Source organism: Camelus bactrianus, chromosome 9 (genome assembly GCF_048773025.1).
Source record: "Camelus bactrianus isolate YW-2024 breed Bactrian camel chromosome 9, ASM4877302v1, whole genome shotgun sequence".
Lineage (NCBI taxonomy): Eukaryota > Metazoa > Chordata > Mammalia > Artiodactyla > Camelidae > Camelus > Camelus bactrianus.
Window position 1 is genome coordinate 61,525,823 of NC_133547.1, and position 21,661 is coordinate 61,547,483.

General features: G+C 43.6%; 3 protein-coding genes across 8 annotated transcripts in view; 1 reads left to right on the forward strand and 2 right to left on the reverse strand.

Moving 5' to 3' along the window:
• The window catches only part of PRMT7 (protein arginine methyltransferase 7), a 33,431-nt gene extending 26,463 nt beyond the window's left edge, over positions 1–6,968 (reverse strand). For 2 of the 3 annotated variants that reach the window (XM_010962522.3, XM_010962520.3), the window contains exons 1-3: positions 6,803–6,968; positions 3,329–3,507; positions 511–547 (exon numbers count right to left, since the gene is read on the reverse strand). In XM_010962522.3, the coding sequence (XP_010960824.1) occupies positions 511–547; positions 3,329–3,507; positions 6,803–6,823 (237 nt within the window). In that variant the 5' untranslated portion in view covers positions 6,824–6,968. Of the gene's footprint in view, positions 1–510; positions 548–3,328; positions 3,508–4,567; positions 4,678–6,802 lie in introns of all 3 variants that reach the window. The other variant, XM_045522281.2, reaches the window with a different exon arrangement.
• Positions 6,969–6,976: 8 nt separating this feature from the next.
• On the forward strand, positions 6,977–13,707 carry SLC7A6OS (solute carrier family 7 member 6 opposite strand). The gene is made up of 5 exons (XM_010962519.3): positions 6,977–7,171; positions 7,276–7,554; positions 10,682–10,885; positions 11,960–12,080; positions 12,876–13,707. The coding sequence occupies exons 1-5, from the start codon at positions 6,977–6,979 to the stop codon at positions 13,004–13,006; spliced, it is 930 nt and encodes a 309-aa protein (XP_010960821.1). The 3' UTR covers positions 13,007–13,707.
• Positions 13,644–21,661, reverse strand: part of SLC7A6 (solute carrier family 7 member 6) — a 30,549-nt gene continuing 22,531 nt past the window's right edge. For 3 of the 4 annotated variants that reach the window (XM_074370534.1, XM_045522283.2, XM_010962518.3), the window contains exons 8-11: positions 19,688–19,784; positions 17,613–17,762; positions 17,315–17,498; positions 13,644–16,866 (exon numbers count right to left, since the gene is read on the reverse strand). In XM_074370534.1, the coding sequence (XP_074226635.1) occupies positions 16,772–16,866; positions 17,315–17,498; positions 17,613–17,762; positions 19,688–19,784 (526 nt within the window). In that variant the 3' untranslated portion in view covers positions 13,644–16,771. The remainder of the gene's footprint in view (positions 16,867–17,314; positions 17,499–17,612; positions 17,763–19,687; positions 19,785–21,661) is intronic. The other variant, XM_074370535.1, reaches the window with a different exon arrangement.

The window sequence follows — 21,661 nt, forward strand, 5'->3', positions numbered from 1 at the left end:
CAAGCACTCTGGTAGACCAGGAAATTCTGGGTTGCTAACCATCATAAGACCCGAACTGCAACATAATTCAAGGAAGGCAAAGAAAACTCAGATGAAACAAAAATGAAGAAGAAAAGCTGAAATATAATTGTGCAGTGAAAGCCAAATGTGCTTTATAAAATACAGTCTGCAGCGACCTCTAGAGATCCTTTTTTAAAATTACAAACTGACTATACAAGGTGAAATTGTGTAATGAGAGTATTTTTATCCAGAGATCCTGGAGATCAGCTAGTATAGACCACTCATTTTAAATTCTAATAAATGAGGTCCGCAGAGATCTCATGTCTTCTCCAAGGTCACACTGTGAGGTGAATAACACAACAGGAAGCAGGATCCAGACTCCTGATTTCCTGCCTACAACATAGTGCCTCCCTTCATCACTGTAACATCATGCCTCTAGGGGGAGTTTTTAACCGTGTAATGGAAGGTTTCAAATACCACATCAAGATAATGGTTTCCTTTTACACTTACCCTATCTTTGTCGTGCAGCATATCAGCATAGGATGATCTAAAAAAAATTAAAAGACAGGTCAGAAACCTCTGCTAATAATGTTAAATATCAACATGTGAGAATATTCACATATATATATTTAATGCAGTCCTAAATCAGATGGGACAAACATCCAGGATCATTTTAAACTATTTTTAACAAAGCTATAAGCTGTCATTCTCCTGTATTGCAGAAAAAAATATGAAAAAAATCTGAGAAAAGTATTCTCAGTAAAGAATCTCAGACTAAAAATGCTCTGATTGTTAGCCCTGTCACAGTAATTCCATAGCCCTAGCACATTGATCACGTTATATAGCATACATTTATCCCCCTCAGGAACAATGCAGATGTGTCTAATACTTTACATAATCTTGCATACATTTGTACATGGGGATAATCACAAATTTAACACTGGGGAGAGGAATCGAGGAAAGGAAAGTGCATACCTGCTATTTATGTGGAAGGTATCATATCCAGCACTTTGCTTTATGTCATCAAGGATAACTAAAAGTGCACCAAACCACAGAGCTCACCAAACTACAGGGAGGAGAGCTGCTTATCCACATAATGGTAATGGTTGCTTACCATTTTCTAGTAATTCACAAACTTGAAAAATCTCTGGCAGGGTCAGGATAAGCCCCCAGAACTCAGCAGGCTCAGCCCAAAGATTCTTTCTGAGAGTTCCAGATGACAGCTAAGGCACTCTCACTAAACAGGGGACCTCCAGCTTCAGGTCAGCATCAGAATTAATGGAGACCTTATTTTAAATGCAGATTCCTATAATACATGCAAAGAGATTTTGATCTAGAAGATGAAGCTGGAGTCTGGAAATCTGCACTTGAACTGGTGCTCTAGGCAACTGACACAGTCAGTCCATACTCAACATTCTGAGGAGCACTGCACTAAAAGTATAAAGTTTTTTTAATGGCATACCTGAGTGTTCAGCTGAAATCTTGTCCTTTCTACCTTTCTCCACCTTATAAGAGGCATCTTCACTCCCCATCGTCCCTGTCCCATCACCCACTCACTCCCCACCAACTCCACTGACTTCACTCTCTCTAAGCACCACCAGCTCATTCACATCACTAACATCCAGGATTTCTCTGACCTTGCTGGAAACTCCGTCTTCCTGAAACATTGCCTTCCTTTCTACTCTCTGGCCATTCCCTCCTGGTTTCCTACCTCCTCAGCTATTCCAGGATTCCTTTTTCAGCCCTCTACCTTTCTCATCCCACATCCCCATCTCTGAAAGCCTGCATCTCTTTCAATTCAACTCTAACAACTGCCAACTGTCTCCAGATCCACATTTATCTGCCCACTGGCATTTCTATCTGGATGGCCAAATCTAGGTACCTAATCTCCATCACCTTCCCCTCCCCAACATCACCCATTCCCCCCGTGTTTTCCTCTCAGGAAATATCAGTTCCATCCACCTAGTCACTCTAACCAGAAATCTTGGTGCTTCTTGAATCTTCTCTCTCCTTCCATCATTGCATCCAATGAGTTATCAAAGTCAAACTCCCTCAAAGCTGTCTCCTCCTGTCTCCACCTTCACTGCCTCAGCTTGAGGTTGCAATATCCACCCAAGTGGTTTCTGTTCCCTCCAACCCACTTTCCCCATTATTCTCAGTGAATGTTCTAAAATGCCAACTAATCTTCCCCCCCCATTTAATATCTCAATCATTCAGAAAATAAAGTCCAAAATCTTTAGAAATAAAATAGTATGTTTGAGCCCTTATTCTGTACCAAATATCATGTTTCACTCACTCAACAAACAACCCTAAGAGTATTTATTTCATGGTAAGATGTATATTATCACACTGATGCACATTATTATATTGTATATTACAGCATATATTATCATACTGAGGTTCAGAGAAATTAGGCTGGCCAATGTCAGAGTTAAGAAGTGGCAAATCCTGAACTTACACTCATGTTCCTCTTCCCGCATTTTGTTACCACCAATTACAACCTGAGCCCTGCCTAGCTTTTCAGCATCCTCTCTCACCACTGCCCTACTTTTGAACCACACTCCAGCCACATTGAACTGCTAGCCACTTCCCACACTAGCTCATCGGGAAGTCTGCACATAATCCCTGCTGCTCAGAAAGCAATCTCCCACCCTTTATATTTGCGAAATCACTCAAATATCACCCTCCCAGCCCAAGTGGTTCTTGCTGCTTCCATGAACTTTTGTGCCCATTTCCACTGGACTTTATCTCTTGGTGTCATAGTTTTTTATATGTCTATCTCTTCCATAAACCTGCATGTTTCTTGAGGATGGGAACCCTATCTCCTTCATTCTGGTATTTATGGCCCTAGCACAGTGTTGTATGCACTTAATGATTGTTAAGTAACAGTAACTTACTTACATACTTTTAAACACCCCTCCAAAGGAAAGAAAATGCACATTTTTTTCACCTTTTCCATTAAAAAGAATTTAACCATATGATAAATGTGTCACTGTTGTAGTGACACAAGTAAGTGATTAAATTTCATAAACTCTTCTATTTCCATTATTACTACTGAAACTTGGGTCCTCTTTGCTTGGGTCCCAGAAGGATCCTCTGGGACTCTGGTAAGGCTGCTACATGATACCTGACTCTCCACACAGGCCTGACTTTGCCTAACTCCCACACAAGCCTATCTGGCTGAAAAGACCTGCTGGTGATCAATACCTGCCCTGATCAGAAGCACTGGGTGACAACCTATTCCACACTCAGACTGGACTCCAAGGCATCTGCTTTGAGATAGAGCACCTGACCCAGCTACAGCCAACTGTGGAAAAACCCTCATTACCTTGCAATCTCCTGGTGGTAATCATAGTGCTCATCCTCCTCCAGCCACTCCATGGATCCCGTGGTTGGATTGGCACGCCCGCAGAAGACTTTCATGGTGCCAATCAGCTCCTCAGTTTTAGCATAGAAAAGCAGCCTTGCCCGGCTCACTTCTTGTGGACAAGTCTTATCATCACAAATCTATTCAAATCATAACGCCCAAAAATGTGGAGGAAAAAGAAATTTTAAGACAAGGGGAAGAAAAGAGGGGAAAAAAAATCAAGAAATAGACAAAAATGTCAGTGCCATTGAAAATATTTGTTAATGAGTATTTTAATCTTTCCAGCAAGAGTTACTTGGTTTTGTATTCAGCATTTAACATCAAAAACTATTAAGACAAAGACAAAGAAAAAAACAGAAAAAAAAAAACCAAACAATTATTAAGACAAAAATTCAGAAAGCTATCTAGAAGCTTTAGGAGTCCTCAGTGATTCCAACAGCGTCCAAAGAGCCTCACAGGTACATCTGAGTGCAGCCTTAGGTGAAGGAAGGTGAGAAAGGAAATAAAGCAGAGGAAAGGGCTAAAAGGAAAGGAGAACAAAAAAGAAATTACAGTGATCGTAAAGGAGTGCCATCAATAGTGCCTCAGAATATTAAACACTTGAGGAAAAATACAAAGATACAGCAATCAAACCAACTAGGAAAACCTTCATCCAAACAATAAATCACAGCTATATGCATCATTGAGGATAATCCCAGGAACATAATGTTGAACCAATAAAGAAGCAAATCACAGAATATATATCATTGTATTTATAATTATGCAACATAGGACAATATATTCTTCAGGGATCACACTAAAAAGCGTAGCAAGGAATGGGACAGTGGCTACCTCTCAATAGGGAAGGGAAAACGATGGAATCAACAAGGGTCTTACATGGCACTGCAAAAGTAACAGCATTGATTTTTTTCTAAAACTGGGTGGTGAGAATACAGGTGTTCATGATACTGTCATTCTTTATGCCTCACTACTTTTAACTATGATTACTTATCTACTCAATATTCAATTTTAAAAGCAATTTTTAAAAACCTTCCTTCATCTAAAAACAAATGTGCTTCAAATAAATAAAATGTCACTAGATTCATGTCTCATATGGCCTATTTCCCCGAAGAGATCTATTTCCAAGAGGCAACCCCCACAGCTCAAAGTCTGAAGGTACCTCTCAGCAGACATGGCCTGTCACAGTGCCCTCCCTCTTACCATTCAGAAAACAGCAAGTGTTCCACACTCCCCATCACTTCTTGATTGACACTGATCCATTTTCAGGAAATCTTAGTAAGAATGGCTCCTCCACAGGTCTCTAAACATTCCTAAGGCATTTTATTGGCCAGAGTTACTGATTTTACTTGGAAGTTACCTGAACTAAATAAACAATGAATTCTTATACTAGAGGAAGGAGAACAATCTTTTCTGAAAAGATTCAGGCAGTCATTGGCCTGGTTCAAAGTAGTCAATTTGTCCTTCAGTAAAACTTCTAACTCTACTTCAGCATATCTACTCTCTAATCTAGTGGCTCTCAAGCTTTCTGACAACCCCAGTAAGAAAAATACTTTACCTTGAGATAGGACACACACAAGTACATACAACTTGAAGTTTCACAAAACAATGTTTAGCCTTCCTATGGGCAAGGCCCTCTGATACAGTCTATTTAATTTTTATTTTTTATGCTGGTCATGATCCACTAACTTGATTTCGTAACTTACCAATGGGTTGCAACCTATAGTTTGAAAAGCACTGCTAGAATCAGCTCTGCACAGCTCATACACTAATATTTATTATTAAAGACAGAGTATCTAGAACTACCAGAATCTGTAATGTGCTTTAGAAAACCATGTGCAACAAATGCTACAGTAGAAATGACCACGTCTAACTGAAAGTTCAGGAAAAGTTTAAAATATGGGTAGGATTTAATTGGGCAAGGAGAGGGAGAAAGCACTTCACCAGATGAGAAAGGCTAGACATTCACGCACAGTGAATAAGTCAGTTTAGCTGATGTGAAACTGAACAAGGATTCAAACACGTTGGAGGAGTCCACATTGTGGCGGGTCCCGAAACTCTTATCCTGTGGTCCATGTAGAATCAACCATGAAGTCACTTAAAGGTTAAGAGTATAGTAAAGAACTCTAACCTGTGGAATTCCCTTTTCATCTGTGATGCTGCCAAGGCTGTATCTAGGACCACAATGCCTTTTCAGAACTGTAGAGAAGTCAATGGTTTCACATGAACCTAAATAAATGCTAAAGGACAGAACACTACACATCTATGGATAAATCTTCTCACCTATGATTATGATTTGTTGTCTCCCAGAAGGAACCCACACTCTGGATTCAGGATACACTAACCTCCTCCTCATTCTCCAAAAGCTGTCATTTACCAGCAAGGAATGGAAATCACCATGCCAAGCCCTAATTGCACTACTAACCATATTTCAGAGCAGATGTCTGATTCATTCATTCAAAACTGATTTGGCACCTTCTGTATGTCAGGCACTGTTTTAGGACTGGAAGACTACCATAAATAAGACAGAAGAGGTCCATGTCCTCCAAGAATTTATAGACCATAATGGGAGAAAGAAAGAGTAAATAGAAACAATTCCAGAATACCTGAGAGCAAGAATGGAAACATACAGGGTACTATTAAAGAGAATAACAAAGTTATGGAGAGACTCTTCGGAGAAGACAGCATTTAAATTAAAGCCTGCTTGATAAGCCAGGTTAATGGATGTGGAAGTGTAGTGCTCACATTTCAGGAATCCTTACCCCAACTTTTCCAAGAAAAGGACGTAAGGTGTAACGGACTAAGCGCATAGTGACAAAAGCCTGAGTTACTGAAGCACTCTGAGCAGAAGAAAAGGTGGGAGATTAGGGGTGGACTTCTGCAAATCACACTGTGCTATGTTAGCTTTCGGGTTTTGTTCTAGATGCACTAGGTTAAAACGTTTTAAGCAAAAGACTATCTGCATTGGGTGTACCCTTTTATGGGGCCGCTCTGACCATGGTGGAGTAAACAGACTGGTTTCCAACTACTCAGAACACACTGACTGGGAAACACCATTGAATCAGAGAACCGTGGCCCAGCTGGAGAGCGATAGCTGGAGGTCGGTATGATTGCGATGCGGGTCTCTGTCGCTGAGGGGAGCCGCCAGGTACTCAGTACCCGTGGAGGTGCTCAGACACAGGCCCAGTTAGCAACAATCACCTGACTAGATGGCAGAGCGGGGTACCGCCTGGAACCCCGCTCTCCCGCTAGCCTGGGCGCTCTAAGTCGCCCCATGCAGACTCTAGAAGTCCCTCAAGAGTTCCGAAGAGACGTGTACCCCGGCGTCCGAGTACGTCCATACCAGACCCCTCCACCGAGGCCTTGGGCTGAGGACATGCTGGCTGCACCTGGGCCTCCAACCGCAACCCCACCTTCCCAACCTGCCCAGCGCCTCACCCGTCGTGGGTATCCCTCCATTCACTTCCGCCGCCGCCATCTTGCCGCGGCAGGCACGCAAGAGAGGGACTTCCCTGCGCGCGCTGAGCGTGCCGGGGGCGGGACCCAGAAGCGGAACTGGAAGTTTCTTCCGTCGCATCTCGCGCGTTCCCACAGTGCTCCTCGACAGCCGCTATGGATACTCGCGGGGCCGCTGTGGTCCGCGTGAAGAGAAAGCGCAGCGCGGAGCCCGCTGAGGCGCTCGTCCTCGCTTGTAAACGCCTCCGCTCCAGCGCAGATGAGTCGGGAACCCAGGAGACACCCCTAGAGGGTCTGGAGAGAGCAGCGGAAAACAATGTCTTCCAGTTGGTGGCTACTGTGCGCTCCCAGGTATTGGGCCGGGAGGGAGCCGATGTAAAGGGGATCTTAGGGCGCAGCTGGAGTGCAGTCTTATCCTTGACCCCCTTCACGAACCCCTGGTTCTCCTCTCCCAGGAGGAGCCCGTCCAGCCGCTTGTGCGGGCTGCTCTGCGCCCGTCCCTGGGCAGCCAGCAACGTATCCGCCATAATCTCCGCGCGTCGGCTCGGGAGTTCCAGCAGGAGGGTCGCTACAGGGTGGTTTCCAGCCGCCGATCCTCGGGGATTCCTTCTGGCGGCTTGGAGTCCGAGGACGCACCGAGAAACCCAGAGGCTGCCGTGGATGCAGGCTTCCAGCTATTGGACCTGGTACACGAGGAAGGAGACCCAGAGCCCGCCGCCGCGGTCTCCTACAAAGTGAGTACACGCCCTGAGTCGAGCGCTGGGCTTCTCCGGACAGATAGTGCGCAAAGTCTGCACAGAGTTAGAGAGGATTGACATGGCTTCGCTTTACAGATGGATGATTCATCCAGCTTGATAATCTCGTTTTACAGGTTAGGTTATCCACTCAAGTACTTACTCAGCGCCTGCTGTATGCCAGACATTGTTCTTAAGTTCTGTGGCTACAGCAGTGAGGACCTAACATTCAGAGAAGAGAAACATTAAATTCAATGCCAGATGGTGATAGGGGATGTAAGGGGGAGGGGGAGTTAAAGCTTTCAGTGTCACTTTCACTTGAGTGAAAGTTCGAAGGAGGTGAGTGGCAGAGCACTAGGGGTATCCTGGGGAGAAGGATTCCAGACCAAGGACATGTAAGTGCAGAAGCCCTGAAGCCCAGTTTGGTGTTTTCTAGGTCAGTGTGCCTGGAGCCCAATGAGATGGGGGGGATAGTAAGGAATTTGGGAAGAAGATGCTTGTTAGACACTTTCAAGTAGGTACACACTGCCTTTCACCCTGAGATGAAATCACTCGGGGTTTTGAGCAAGGTAAAGATAAAGGAGATGGAAAAACTCATTAAAGGGAGTTTAAAGCACTAGTCCTGAGTAGCATACCAAATTTGAGGCAGATTTAGGACTAGAATGCAAGTCTTCTCACATTTAATTCATTGTTACTTAGTTACATTTAGTAAGTTTTTTACCTCACTTCCAAAAAACAAAGTAAGATGAAATAGAAAATTCTCAACCTAAAATATGCTCCATCTTGATAAACATTTTTCAGATGTTACTGCTTCTAATAGTTTTTGAAGTTTAAAAAAATGAAATTTTTATTCAAAATATATCAAGCAAAAAATATCTAATCATGGTGCTAGTATACCTGGACAATAATTTGGGCATGATGTCCATAGCCACCTCTTTTACCAAAACTAATTACAGACTGCTTCATGAGTTACACATTTTTAAAGTAACCAGTGTTCAGTAGAATCAACTCAATTAAATAACTCAATAATTCATACAAGAAAAACTAGTAGATAAGCTAGAAAGGATATAAGGACAAATTTTCCCAACAATGCAATACAAACTGCAAACGCATCAAAAATGTTTATACAGATTAATTATAAAAAACAAATTTTAGCTGAAAGCAAACTTGAGGTTTTATGTCTACTAGGCTCTCAGGAAAAAGGTTGTTGATAGCACTGCTGGCAAGGCTATGATGAAAATTGTACATGATTGTAGTGCTTAAAATTGATGGAAGCCTTTGGGAAAACAGCAGGGCTTTATAGTAATATTAGGAACCCTAAAAATAGATTGAGGCCTATTTTTAAACTTTTGTTGTTTGGACTCTAAAGCCATCCAGAAATCTAAAGAAACTTTAAAATTAGAGAGAGCGTTTTTATGCCACATTATATTGAGCTTCTTAAGTTGACATCTAAGTTTTTAAACAAAGTACTATTTGATAAGAAACCTGAAAAATTACAATGGAAAAGTTCAGTTCATCTTATGCAGTAATCTCACCCCCAGGATTTATCCTATGGAAATAATTAAACAGAAGCAAACAGCTACGGTATTAAGAAAAGCTACTGCCGATTTACTAAGTTTTTAAGATTTACCTGTCAAATACTGTGCTAGGTACTTGTTATATTTTCTATTACTTTTAGCTCATTTTATCCTCATAAAAACCCTATGAGGTAGGTACTTTTATCCCCATTTTTTAAATACAAGAAATAACACATTCATTGCAGTGTTGTATATGGTGGCTAAAAATTATGTCTGAGAAATTGACACGTACAACTGTTTGGACCATTAAATTGATAACCATGAAGACTGGCATGATGGGAAAATACATATGTTTAACAGTAGAAAATGCTATATGTAGCATAGTTGAAAATATAGGTAAGCATGCACATAGACTTAAAAACAGTTTTTCTTTTATGAAAATTATATGTTCATTATAGGAGATTTGAAAAAATACAGCAAAATAAAAAATAAAGGGGGAAAAAAGTACCCATATTACCCCCATCCCAAAGATAACTGGAATTAGATTGGTTTATTTCCTTCTGAGTGTAAAATTCTATGTCTAGTGTTTTTCTGTATTGCTAGTCTTTTTAAATATTTTAATGGCTGAATAATTTTTTGAAATGAGTGTTGGGGGCTTATGAGTTGGAGCCAGAACTTTTCTTGTAAACAGCTTTGAAGTTGGTCAGGAGTCTTCGCAAAAACTGACATCTCTAGTTCCTTTTGACTTTGGAGCAAGGAATTAATTCCCTTAGCCTGTGAGTAATGAGAACATTTGGTCTTTTATTTGCCTTGACCATTAGACACCCCTCCTACATATGAATGGTGTCTGATTTGAGCTGCACAGCTTCCCAGTGATGAACCTGTCAAGAGGAGTAACTTGTAGCATGTCCCTCTGGTTTCCACATTGGCCTGTGCTACCCTGGTTAATACAGCCTCTTGCCATTGGAGTAAATCACACCTGGGCAAGTTCTATTCTGGAGCAATACATCTCAAACTTTTGTACCAGAAAAAGGATTATAGGGAAGTTCACTCCTGGTTTGTGATGAAAGCAGGATGTCAGTGTCGGCAAGCCAGGTGGTAGGTGATGGCTGGCAGTAGTCACCAAGGTCCAGGAATCACCCTTTGGCCTCTATAGGAGGCCACACACAATGCAGACCTGTTTGGGGGTCAACTATAAAGGTGCTGCTGTAGGCCTGTGGATTCCCGAGGGGAGAACATCATACCAAAGGAACTCAGAAAAGACCTGCAGAAGCAGAGCTGGGATACTCTGGGAGACTCTTCCCCCAGTCCTCAAGCCAGTTTTCTCATGTGCTCTCTTGTGTCAGCCAAGCACCAAAGAGCAGGAAACTATCTTGTAGGCTCCCATTGTAAAAGAATACTATACTTAGTATTCTTAGTACTACACTTAGTTTTATAGACTTGATTTTTTAAATTTCATAGCTGAGAAGAGACTAGTAGGCCATGGAGTTAAGAATCTTGGATTCAACATAGAGAACTATAGGGAGGTTCCCTTCACCCAGCTTAGGTTCATTCTCTTGGAACACCCATGTTTTAGGTTATGCATATATCATCTTCTCTTCTCTTTACAGACATGTGACCCAGATGTGATCCTCTGCAATTCTGTAGAGTTGATCCGTGAGCGGTTAACTATATCTGAAGAAGGAGCAGTAGTCGGGCACCAGGAGGAACAGAAGGACGACTATGTGTATGACATTTACTATTTGGACAAGGCCACTCCAGGATGGATTGAGAATATCCTCTCCGTGCAGCCTTACAGCCAGGAGTGGGAGTTGGTAAGGAGGCCCATGAGAAAAGGGGGCATGAGGCAGCCTAAATTCATTTTATACAGTTGGCCCTCTGTATCTGCAGCTTCCATGGGCTCCACATCTGCAGATTCAACAAACCACAGGTGGAAAATATCTGGGGGGGGATTCCAGAAAGTTCCAAAAAGCAAAAATTGAATATGCTGCACACTGGCAACTATTTACATAGTATTTACATGGTATTAGATACTACACATAATCTAGAGATGATTTAAAGTATGGGATACCTGTGATATGCATAGCTTATATGCAGATACTGAGCCATTTTGTGTAAGGGACTTGAGCATCTGCAGATTTTGGTATCCTCAGGGGGGTCCTGGAGTCATGGAATCAGTCTCCCATGGATATTGAAGGATACTGTATGTACCTACCCTCAGGAAGGAAAAATGTACGAGGGCAACATGAATGAGAACAAAAGTTTGGTTTTTTTTTTTAATTGTATCTTAAAAGGTGGAAAACCTTGAATTAAGATAGCTAACACCCTGACGTTATTCTTAAATTCTAAAATGATTAATGAGAAAAGTTAAGGTGGTACCTGTCATACTCTTATTGAGAGAGAAGCATCTATCCCACACCTGCACTATAAGCATGGTCTTACAGTCAGGTACCCACCTGGGGCCATTGCATGGCCCCCCTCCTGCCTTTCTGCATCCTTCACACTTAGGTTTTGGTTCCAACCTTTGGTATCCCCTGTAATCCATGTAATCCCTCTCCTACCTGGCTGCCCTTCAGAAGTTTGAAGATCACTGTCATCACCTGCTCAGAGCTATGTCTCCTCCCCACCCTGGTGTGTTCCCTTCTGGTGGAGTTCAAACTATCCGGTCAGGAATGTGATTCCTGGAGCTGGACTCTCAGAGTAAGGCTATTATGTCCCTCTCATAGCCTAAGGTTACTATAGCCTCTAGCAAACTTAACTCCTAGGTTTTCACTTTTTCACACAGCACCCTTAAATGCCATCTCTCCAAATCAGTCTGTTAATAGCTTCCCCCAGAGCATAACCTTAGAGGTTTTGACTTATACTCATGTTTATATTGAGATGTGCAGGTGAATGATGACCAGCAACCAGAGGACATTTATGAAGATGAAGATGATGAGAACAGTGAGAATAACTGGCGGAATGAGTATCCAGAGGAGGAGAACAGTGACGAAGATGAAGATTCCAGAGGTAGGTAGCAGCCCTGGATGGGGAGGGACTGGTGGGATCTAGGACTGAGGTGTGAGCACAGTTGACAGGTATAGCTTTACTGGCTTTCCTTCTCTACCATTTGAGCTTCACCATCTCAAACACAAACTGTTGCAGCTGTAGGAGATACAAGGACCACTGTTTCCAGGGGGGCTGCTGGAGGTATAATGTCAGTCAGACCTGGGTTCAAATCCTTTGTTCTGTTATTGCCTAGCAATTATCCCTTTCCCTTATGCTTTGAATAAAGTGTTGTAGAGATTTGCCAGTAGGAGTAGACCCAGCGTTTTCACAGATCTAGGAATTGCTGCATTTACAGGTGTTTTAAGAAAGGTACAACACAAACATGGTATCAGGGAGAAAAGGAAGGATGCTCTGGCATCACAGTTCCTATAATATCTTGGTGTTTGATAATGGAGCAACAGTTAATCAGACTATGAAATATTCTATTGGGGAAATGCTATAATACGTTAAAAGGAAAAAGGCAAGGTACAGAATTATACTTACAATACAACTGTTACAACCAAAAAAAATCCTGTACTTAGGGGAGAAATGACAAAACCCTCCAATGTTAAAAAACTTAGTGTACACAGTAGGAATTTTATTGCTTTTTTAAAAAAAATGTTCTATATTCTGAATTTTATTTATTGAGCAAGTATTTTATAATAATAGGGACCAAAAAAACCAAAAACAAAAACAGGCTTTTGGGAAGGGAAAAGGCTCTTGTGGTCATCTAGAAAACCATACAATTAAGGGCCTATTCCTGTTATCTCATTCTAGGCTCTGATGAATACAGCAGCCTCAGTGAAGAAGAAAGAGACCACGGTAGACCACAGATATGGAGCAAATACCCTCTGGATGTGCAGAAGGAGTTTGGCTATGACAGCCCCCATGACCTGAATTCAGACTGATGATCCTGTGATATCCATGAGGTTCTACCACAAGCCCCTGAGGGTTTTGTGAGTGCAGTGTCAGCCACCCTAGTAACATCCTCTCAGGTTCCCTAGTTTAACATGTGGAAGGAAAAAGCATACCCAAAAGCACTGTTCCACCATGGTGAAAACTTGCGCTAAAGGAGTGCATCTTTTCTACTAACTGTAGGGCCCCTTTGTTTTGATCAAAAGTGACTCTACAGTTGGGGATGGGGAGTGGAGGGAATGCTGTGAAAATGCAGCTCACTCACCCAAGCATTTTCCTGGCATTCCCATTCTCCTACCGGTAAGTGGAAGAGCTCCCCATTTTATCAGCACAGAGCCTTGGCTTTCCCAGGCCATGTGCTTCTAGTAAGAGCCTATTTCTTTTGGTAGAGGGAATGCAGAAGGGTTACAGTGGGTCCCTTGTAGCAGCACAGACTGAATGGTAATGGCCATTAAGAAAGGAAATAGAATCTGCTGCCTTTAAAATCTGAGTATCTTACATGTTTTCCTACTACCCTTCCTCTGCACCTCCCTGCTCCTTCTTCCCACTGCCGGGGGGTGGGAGGTGGTTAGTAAGTTTCAGACACTAAAGACTTAAGGCGACTGAGGAAAAGCAAAGCACATTCTAAACTTGGCTGTCCATTGAGAAATGTTTATTCACAGTACTCACCAAAAATAAACTGTCATCAATGGGATCAGTTTTGTTACCAGCACTGGTATCTCTTATAAGCAAACTGTCTCTACCCCTTTCCAAAGCACAAAAGCTTAACGCTGACTGAGTTGGTATTTATTCTACAGTGACGAATATGTTCTGTATCTGCACTGTGCAGTAGTAGCCATTTAGCCACATACGGCTTTTGAGCACTTTGATTGGTACAACTGAGGAAGTGAATTTAAATTTTAACTTAAATAGCTACATATGGCTAGTAGCTACCATATTGGACAGTGCGGGTCTTGGAAAACAATACACAGAATGTTTGATGCAAGTGTGCCCTCTTGCCCTGTAGCAGACTTGCTATCACGTGGGAAAGTCAATTACTCAGGGAGCTGTCTTCCTGCAAATTCTAAGATTTCATAAGTATCTCTATTCTTCTATACTACCTCCACCTATTTCACATTGTACTCTTTGTACATCTTTACCTATATATTCCTATCTATGTGGGTTGATAAATCTCCCAAAGTGATTAAATTCTGTGTGTATGTATACTCAGGCCTATTACTGCAGTTATAAAACCAGCAGACTTGGTTTCCCATCCGAACTATCCACAAAGGTGCAATTCAGTGCTGCAAGTAACAGGTGACAACTTACATGCCTATTACTGGTCATCTCAGTCTCCTGTAGGCATAGAAATGAAGGGTTGGAAACCATTCTGCCATTATAATGTGCTCACTGCTATTTATGTACTCGTTAAGGTTTGCCAGCATGAAAGGTCTGACAGCTTCACAAACTGTACCCACTGCAAAGGGGATTAACTCACCAGGAGAAGGATTCAAGGAGACGAACAACAAAGACCTGGAGGAAACTAATTCCACTACAAAGCTCGAGTGCTGGCTTCCCTCCCTTAGAAGGGTTCCCAGGAGAAGTCTGTATGCAGCATAGAGGGGAAGAATGCAGTTACCGTCCAGTAATGAGGAGGAGGACACGGCTCACTAAGCAAGTACTAGGGCACCTGGGGTGCGAGGTCCCTTGCTTCCCCCAAGAGTCACTGGGAGGCAGCAAGTTCCTGAGATTAGCGGTCATTTACTTCAAGGTGGAAAGCCAGAGCCTGGGTCAGGGATCCTCGAGGCAAGCACACTCTGCTTGAAGGATTAGCTCCAGAGGATTCCTGGGATAGGTGCCAGCTTGGCTCAGACAGGAGTCATGTTTACATAGTCTGGGCAAATCAGCCTTTCCATAAGACTCCCTGTTGTCAGGCAAATCCCCAACCCATGACAGCAGGAATGTATCCCATGTTCTCACAGATGCATTTCCTGAACCAAAGGCAACTGAGCATGCTCCCCTAAATTGCATTTATTGAATAAGTATAACCAAGGTTACTCCCATGTCTGCAGTTGGGTCCAGTTTGGTGAAGAATGGTCAGAAAGGTAGATTGCCTCATAGTTCTTGTCTTTACCATTGATCAGTTTTAAAACCTAAGGACAGTAAGTCCACAGGGCATGCCAAGCCAGCAAGTTCTTCTGGGTCCAGGATGACCGTGTCTGGGAGCATCACAGGACAGTTGTCCAATCCAGTACAGCCATGCCGCCCACGAAGGAACATCCACTAGGCCAAACCTACTGCTCTGGCCCAACTTGGGTGCTCAAGCACAGCCTGAGCACCAGAATTAGCTGCTTCTGATCACAGTCTGCTGAAGAGCCTGATGGAGGCTGGAGTAGCCTTATTCCCAAAGTCTTCACTGATCTCCACAGAGAGAAAACAGAAGTCCCCACAGGTACCAAGCTCTTCCTGAGACTGCAGCCCCACCACACCTCAGCCAAGGGGAGGCAGGCAGGAGAGAAGTACATTGTCCCAGTGATCCACACCAAGGTGGCTCAGAGTGTAAACAAAGCCTGGTGTCAGGGACAGAAGAGGAGGAGGAGGATGCAGCCTGGTGTGAGGTTTTCAGAAAAAAGTGACCACTTCTAGCACCAAGGTGGGCTTGCGTGGGTCTGCACAGCAGCCCCTCACACTGGCCCTTACAGAAAGGAACAAGCTACTTGTTGGCTTGGGTCCAGGAGAAGTTCTCTAAGTCATTGACAGCTGAAAGAATTCAAGTGATTCACCCGAATTCCAGAAGTTTATGCCCTCTTATTAAAGTTCATACCATAAACCTGGAGGTTTGTTTTTTGTCACTAGAACAAAGACCTAAGGTCTCAAGTAAAATAATTATCCTTAAAGTAGCAGTATTACCAGACTTCTGACTCAGATTTGTTGTCATTGCTGAACTTGAGCCAGGTGCTTGTAACATGTGGCCTGTCTACACACTAAAGTGTAGTTGGCACATGAGTAAGAAATCTTTCGGTACATGAGTGAAAAAGTCTTTAAAGTTCACCACTGCCCGTGAGACTCAACAGGAGATTGTGCTAAAACTGAGCCAAAGATCTGTGGTCAGAGTCTGGCTTGCCACCACATAGACACCTCTAAGGGCAGAGGGATTCAGTTTGGGGTACTTGGAGTTTTTATACAGTCAGTCTGTTGCATCCTGTAGATGAATGAACACCAATGATTTGCTAGAATTGGTGTTCCAGATAAATTAATATCAATAAATAATGGAATACAACCTCTCCCCAGGGAAAGATTTTAGCTAGAGCTTTTCAGGCTCTATAGTCAGGTGCTTCAACCTGGCCAGAGGAAAACTTCCCATAAAGCAGCCCCTTTGTAGAGACTCCTGATTCAAACAAATAACAGAATCAAAAACCACCAGCCACAGCTACTAACCTAGCACTCTTTTCCTCCAATGCAGCACCAAGTAAGTGTAAGGGCTGCACCTACTCACCAGGAACAAAACTAAACAATCATTTCCCTGCTACCCAAGCCCTCTCCCATCACCATCTGAAGTCCCCACCTTCAGACTGGCCCCAGACCCTGAGACTCCTCCCATAGCTTACCGACAAGAGACCACCTGAGAAGGCCATCAGCCCTGAGCCCCCTTCCATAATGTGGGCCAGCAGCCCCCTTTAGCACAAGAGGGTTGGGCCTACAGTCTTTTCATCTGGACTTTGGTAGCTGTGGCCACAGGTAGCAGCCTTCCAGGCCTCAGGGGATGTCACATCTGGCCTCTACTCAGTTTTCCTTTCAACCTTTCTCTCTTCAGCTACATCTAGCTCAGTCAGGACGCAAAAGCAAAGCTTCTGGGTGACTTTGGTGATAGCAGCTAAATGAAAATAGAAAACAGAATTTAGCACACTGACATTTAGCTACAGCCCCAATCTGAACACTACAAGGCTGATTAAAAGCACGTGGCTCCCTCCCCACCTGTCCCTTGGTTACCCTGTGCCAGGCTTTGCCCCTCACCCACAACAAACTTCATTGTCCTTTCCCATGCCCAACCAGAGTCCAATGTGTGAGTCTGCATCTTCCCACGTGGACTGCACTTTCAGGAGGGTTTTACCCCCAAAATAGGACTCTAAAGTTAGAATTAAAGTGATCATGTCAAGATCAAAAGAGAAGACATCCAGTTGGGCAGCCAGGTTCTCGTGGCCTCCAGTGTACCACTAGTATGGGGGAAGCTGCAAGCCGTGAGCACACCCACCTGTGCATGCATCTTTGTACACACATGCTCAAACACACAGCCAGTGAGTGATGGGCAAAGAGAAGCTTACCCAGGACATTCCGAATAAAGAGTGGCCTCCGGGACTCTGGCAGATAAACACCTAGGAAGTACACAGGGACCCCTGAGAGGGCAATCCCGATGCCAATGAGAGAATTGATGGTATCACTGAAGAGGGGCACAATCACCAGAAACACGGAGCATATGCAGAACATGACAGGAAAAAACAGGCTCAGCTGAAAGGAAGGGAGATGAGCTATTAGGTAAACTGGGATGGGGGAACAGAATAGGGTATGGGAAAGAAGCTCCTTGAGATGGCCCACCCCCCAAGTTTTCCCAGAGCCACTGACCTTGAGAGGACGGGGCCGTTCGGGCTCCTTCCAGCGAAGGTAGAGCTGTCCAGCGACAGACAGGCCCACAAAGAACCAGTAGCTGAAGCTGAAGTAGTTGATGAGCAGGAAGACATCCTCCACAGTGAGGTAGATGAGTGTCATGGTGCACTAGAGGGGGAATGGTTGGGGAGGAGGAATCCTTATCACCACCAACAGGCCAGCCAGGAGACTCCACCATCCAGCAGTCAGCACCAGGTCTTTTGACCGCTGATTTAGCCGGATTACCTCCAGTTATTTTCAATGACCGTTTGGCATCAGATAGGTCCATTCTCCACATTAGCCTTCAAGGTGGCATCTCTCCCGCTTCTGTTGGGGGCCCTTCCTACATTCAATGCCCCCCCTTCTTTCTTCAAGCACTTCAGGAGCAAGCCAGACTCCTAACCCCTGATGGCAGACAGTGAGGCCCTCCTCACCGCAATGCACCAACCACAACATGAATCCCGCTGGGCCCTTGGGAGACTTATACTTTGGTCCCAACTACCTCGCACACTAATGGAGGAAATGCCTCCAGAACTATCTCCCATTCTGGGGCCTTAGAAATGCAGATTAGCAAAATGGATCCACATCCCTGGAGAAAAGTATGGTGGAATTTGCCCCCTGGAACAAAAGAATCCTAGAAGACAGAGATAAGGAGTAGAGTCCTAGGACAAGGTTAGATTTGCTTAAACTTCCAGAATATGGAGTTCCTTCTATCTTTTTACCCAGATTATCAACAAAGGATTTAAAACAAAAAGAGCCCATTCTGGAGAGAGAAAAGGAACCCTGCACTGAGAAGAAAAAAGTGGGGTGGAATGTGATTAATTTAAAAGACATCAGATCTCCCTTAATTTATAAATGCAGTGCTATTCCAATCAAAATATTGAGAGGATTTTTTGTTATTTTGACAAAATGATACCAAGTTCATAAACAAACAGGTGAGAATTGTCAGGGAGATTCCAGGGGGATGAGGGGAACTAAAAAAGTACCCTCAGACCCTCTTTAGCTTTCAAATATTCAGTATAAAGCTAAATAAGGAAGCTTGGTGCTGATGGAAGTATGAGTTGAGGTAATGATACATTCAAGGGGCAAATAACTGTATTTGGCACATAATGAAGCACCCTAAAAAATTAGCTATTTTTATATAATTGAAAATTAGAAAACCATGGAAAATGGACTATTCAATCAATAACATTGGTATAGCTGGCTAGCTATTTGAGAAAAAAATTAAGTGAATCCCTACCTTGCTCCATAAAATAAAATACAAATTCCAGATGAATTAAAAAAAATGGGGGGTGGGTGAAGTAATTAGGTTTGTTTAATTATTTATTCTTGGAGGTGCCAGGGATTGAATGCAAGACCTCCTGCATGCCCAGCATACACTCTGCCACTTGAGCTATGCCCTCCCCCTCCAGATGAATCCAAAATTTAAAATTAAGTAATGAAACCATTAAAGAACTAAATGACAAAAAGGAAGAAAGAACTGGTTTTTTTGTTTGTTTTTGTTTTTCCTTTTTCAGTTTTAAAATGAACTGTTTTTTAAATCTTGGAGTAAGGCCTTTCTCAGGGTCCCCATTAACCTTTACATATATAATGCCTCAGTGCAAATGAGAAAATAGTGGTCCTTCTTCAGGACTCCCTCCATCTGTCAGAATACTTCATAATTTACTGATTTGTTGGAATAAAACACTTTAATGCCATCTACTAAATATAAATGCATGATGTTTATGATATGAATAGAGGCCCCTAGGGTAGCTGGTGAAATTAAAAAAAAAAAAAAAAAGGAGCTAGGAGAAGGAGGAAAAAAGCCACTGACAGAAAAGACAGATAAATCTTACAAATTCATTTTTATGTTCTTTTGTAGCATCTGCTTCTCTAATATGACTATGTTTTACTTTTACATTATAAAAAAAATTTTAAGAAAGAATTAGAAATACTGTGAGGCTTGGGAAGTATCCCAAGAAACAAGAATTCCTCCCCTGAAGCAGTTTTCTCATAAAATCAGCATGAGTACCACACAGATACATCCAATCCCCACACTCCCCAGCAGAGCTTACGTTGAACAATAAAGCAGGGATGGGTGTAAAACGCTCGATGTGGATCATGGACAGAAGGTCTGGGAGGTGGCCCTCACGGGAGCCCACAAAGAACAACCTGGAAGCACAAGAAATGTGTCAGGAGGATCCCTGTACTTAGCATGCAGCGATACTCCTCACTCAGACAAACTAGCCTCAGCTCCAGAAAAAAAGAGGGTCATCTCTCAGGAACATCCTACATTCTCTATGCATGACTAAGCCAACCTATTCCTGCTTTACCCACAGATATCTCCACATTACCCAAGAATGCATGACCCCACTGTCCCACTCGCACCCCCGGCTCTCAGCTGTGCAACCCACCATCACCCAATGGATGTCTCACCCTGCCACCACCCACCAGGACCCCAATCCACTCCTCCAGGAGATCCCCACTCTGCCCCACAAATTTCCTTCTTAACATAATGGCTTTTTAAAGTGCAGCCAGACTTCTGATTGTGCCCTCCATACACCCTCTCTGAGCTCCTGATAAACGAAAGGCCAGGTCAAGCCTGAGGTCAACGAGACAACCCAGGCTTCCTCTCTGCTCCCACAGAGCCCTCCTGACTGGGAAACAGCAGCGGAGAAATGAACCACCACCCAGGGTAGTCAGCCGCAACGTGGAGCACACAGCACTCACCAGGCTTGGGGGTGGGCTGGGGGAACAAAAAGCTTCACAAGAGATGACCACATCTGGGCTGGGAAGAAGAGTAGGGTTTTCCAGATGAGTGCTAGGTGTGGAAACAGCATGAGCAAAGGCAAAAGAGGCTTGGAGGCATGAAAGAGGGTAGCTTCTTTGAAGGTTGGTGCTAGAATGCCTGTAGTCCCAGGCTAAGTTGTGTGAGGAGTGCTGGGAAGAACCTGCTTCTGAGGCCACACTGTGGCATCTGACAAACACTGAGAGGCAGCTGTGGCTCTGAACCAGATGTGACACAGAGACTTGGGCGACATCATGACTAAAGCAGGCAGAGGCTAGGGTATGAGGGAAGGCCAGACAAGGTCATCCATGACAACTGTCCCTAAGAAAAGAGACCTGAATGAGGGTGGATGCCCTGGCTAAGGAGAAAACAAATGACAGATCTGAAAACCTCATTTAAATCTAGTGATCTGTGTGCATGTGCACACTGAGCTGGGAGATACGGGTGGGCACCAAGGGAAAAATCGAGGTCAAGAGGCCAAGTAAGGAGGACTCATGGACCACAACATCACAATTGGAGACAAAGCACATTTGGGTTGTGTGTTAAGTTTGAGATACTTAGGGGCCTTCCAGGTGGAGCCATAGGAGCTGATGGTATCATCTGGAAGGGTGTTATAGGGCAAGATGTTGGAGTTGGCTTACAAGGTTAATAACCTGTACTAGATAGAGAAGAAATATGGTAGAGGGGATGCTGCAAGAGGATAGTGTGTAGGTGAGACAAGGTGTCTAGACAAAGCCAATGACAGTGGCATGGGTAATAGAGGAAAAGTGAAGAAGGTAACACGGGCAGAAATAATTGTGCATCATCTTGACATTACTGCAGTCTCCTCTATGTGCTCCGAGTCCCCCATCCCCGCCGCTATCCTGTCAATGCCAGAAGATACCTGAGGAAGGTTAGAAGGTACCTATTATCTATTTTGGGACAATAAGCAGAGCCAATTAGGATGTCTTGAGCCTCAACAAGGGTGAGGCTATGGGAAATATCATCTTTGGGTGGGGCAACTTGTGAAGAGCCACATGGGGTGCAACGCTGGCCACACCAGGCTGCAGTGACGGAAGATGACACCATATTCTTTTATAATGCCTTGATCTTTCTATTACTCTGGTTGCCCCAGGGAGGCCCCAAGTTCATGGACCAGGGTGTCAAAATTAGTAAGAAGAAAGAAGAGGACAAAACCATTTCTTTCATTAATTTGTCCTCCTATCCGTTCATGTGGCAAACATTTATTGAATGCCTATAATATCCCTGGCCCTGGGGACAG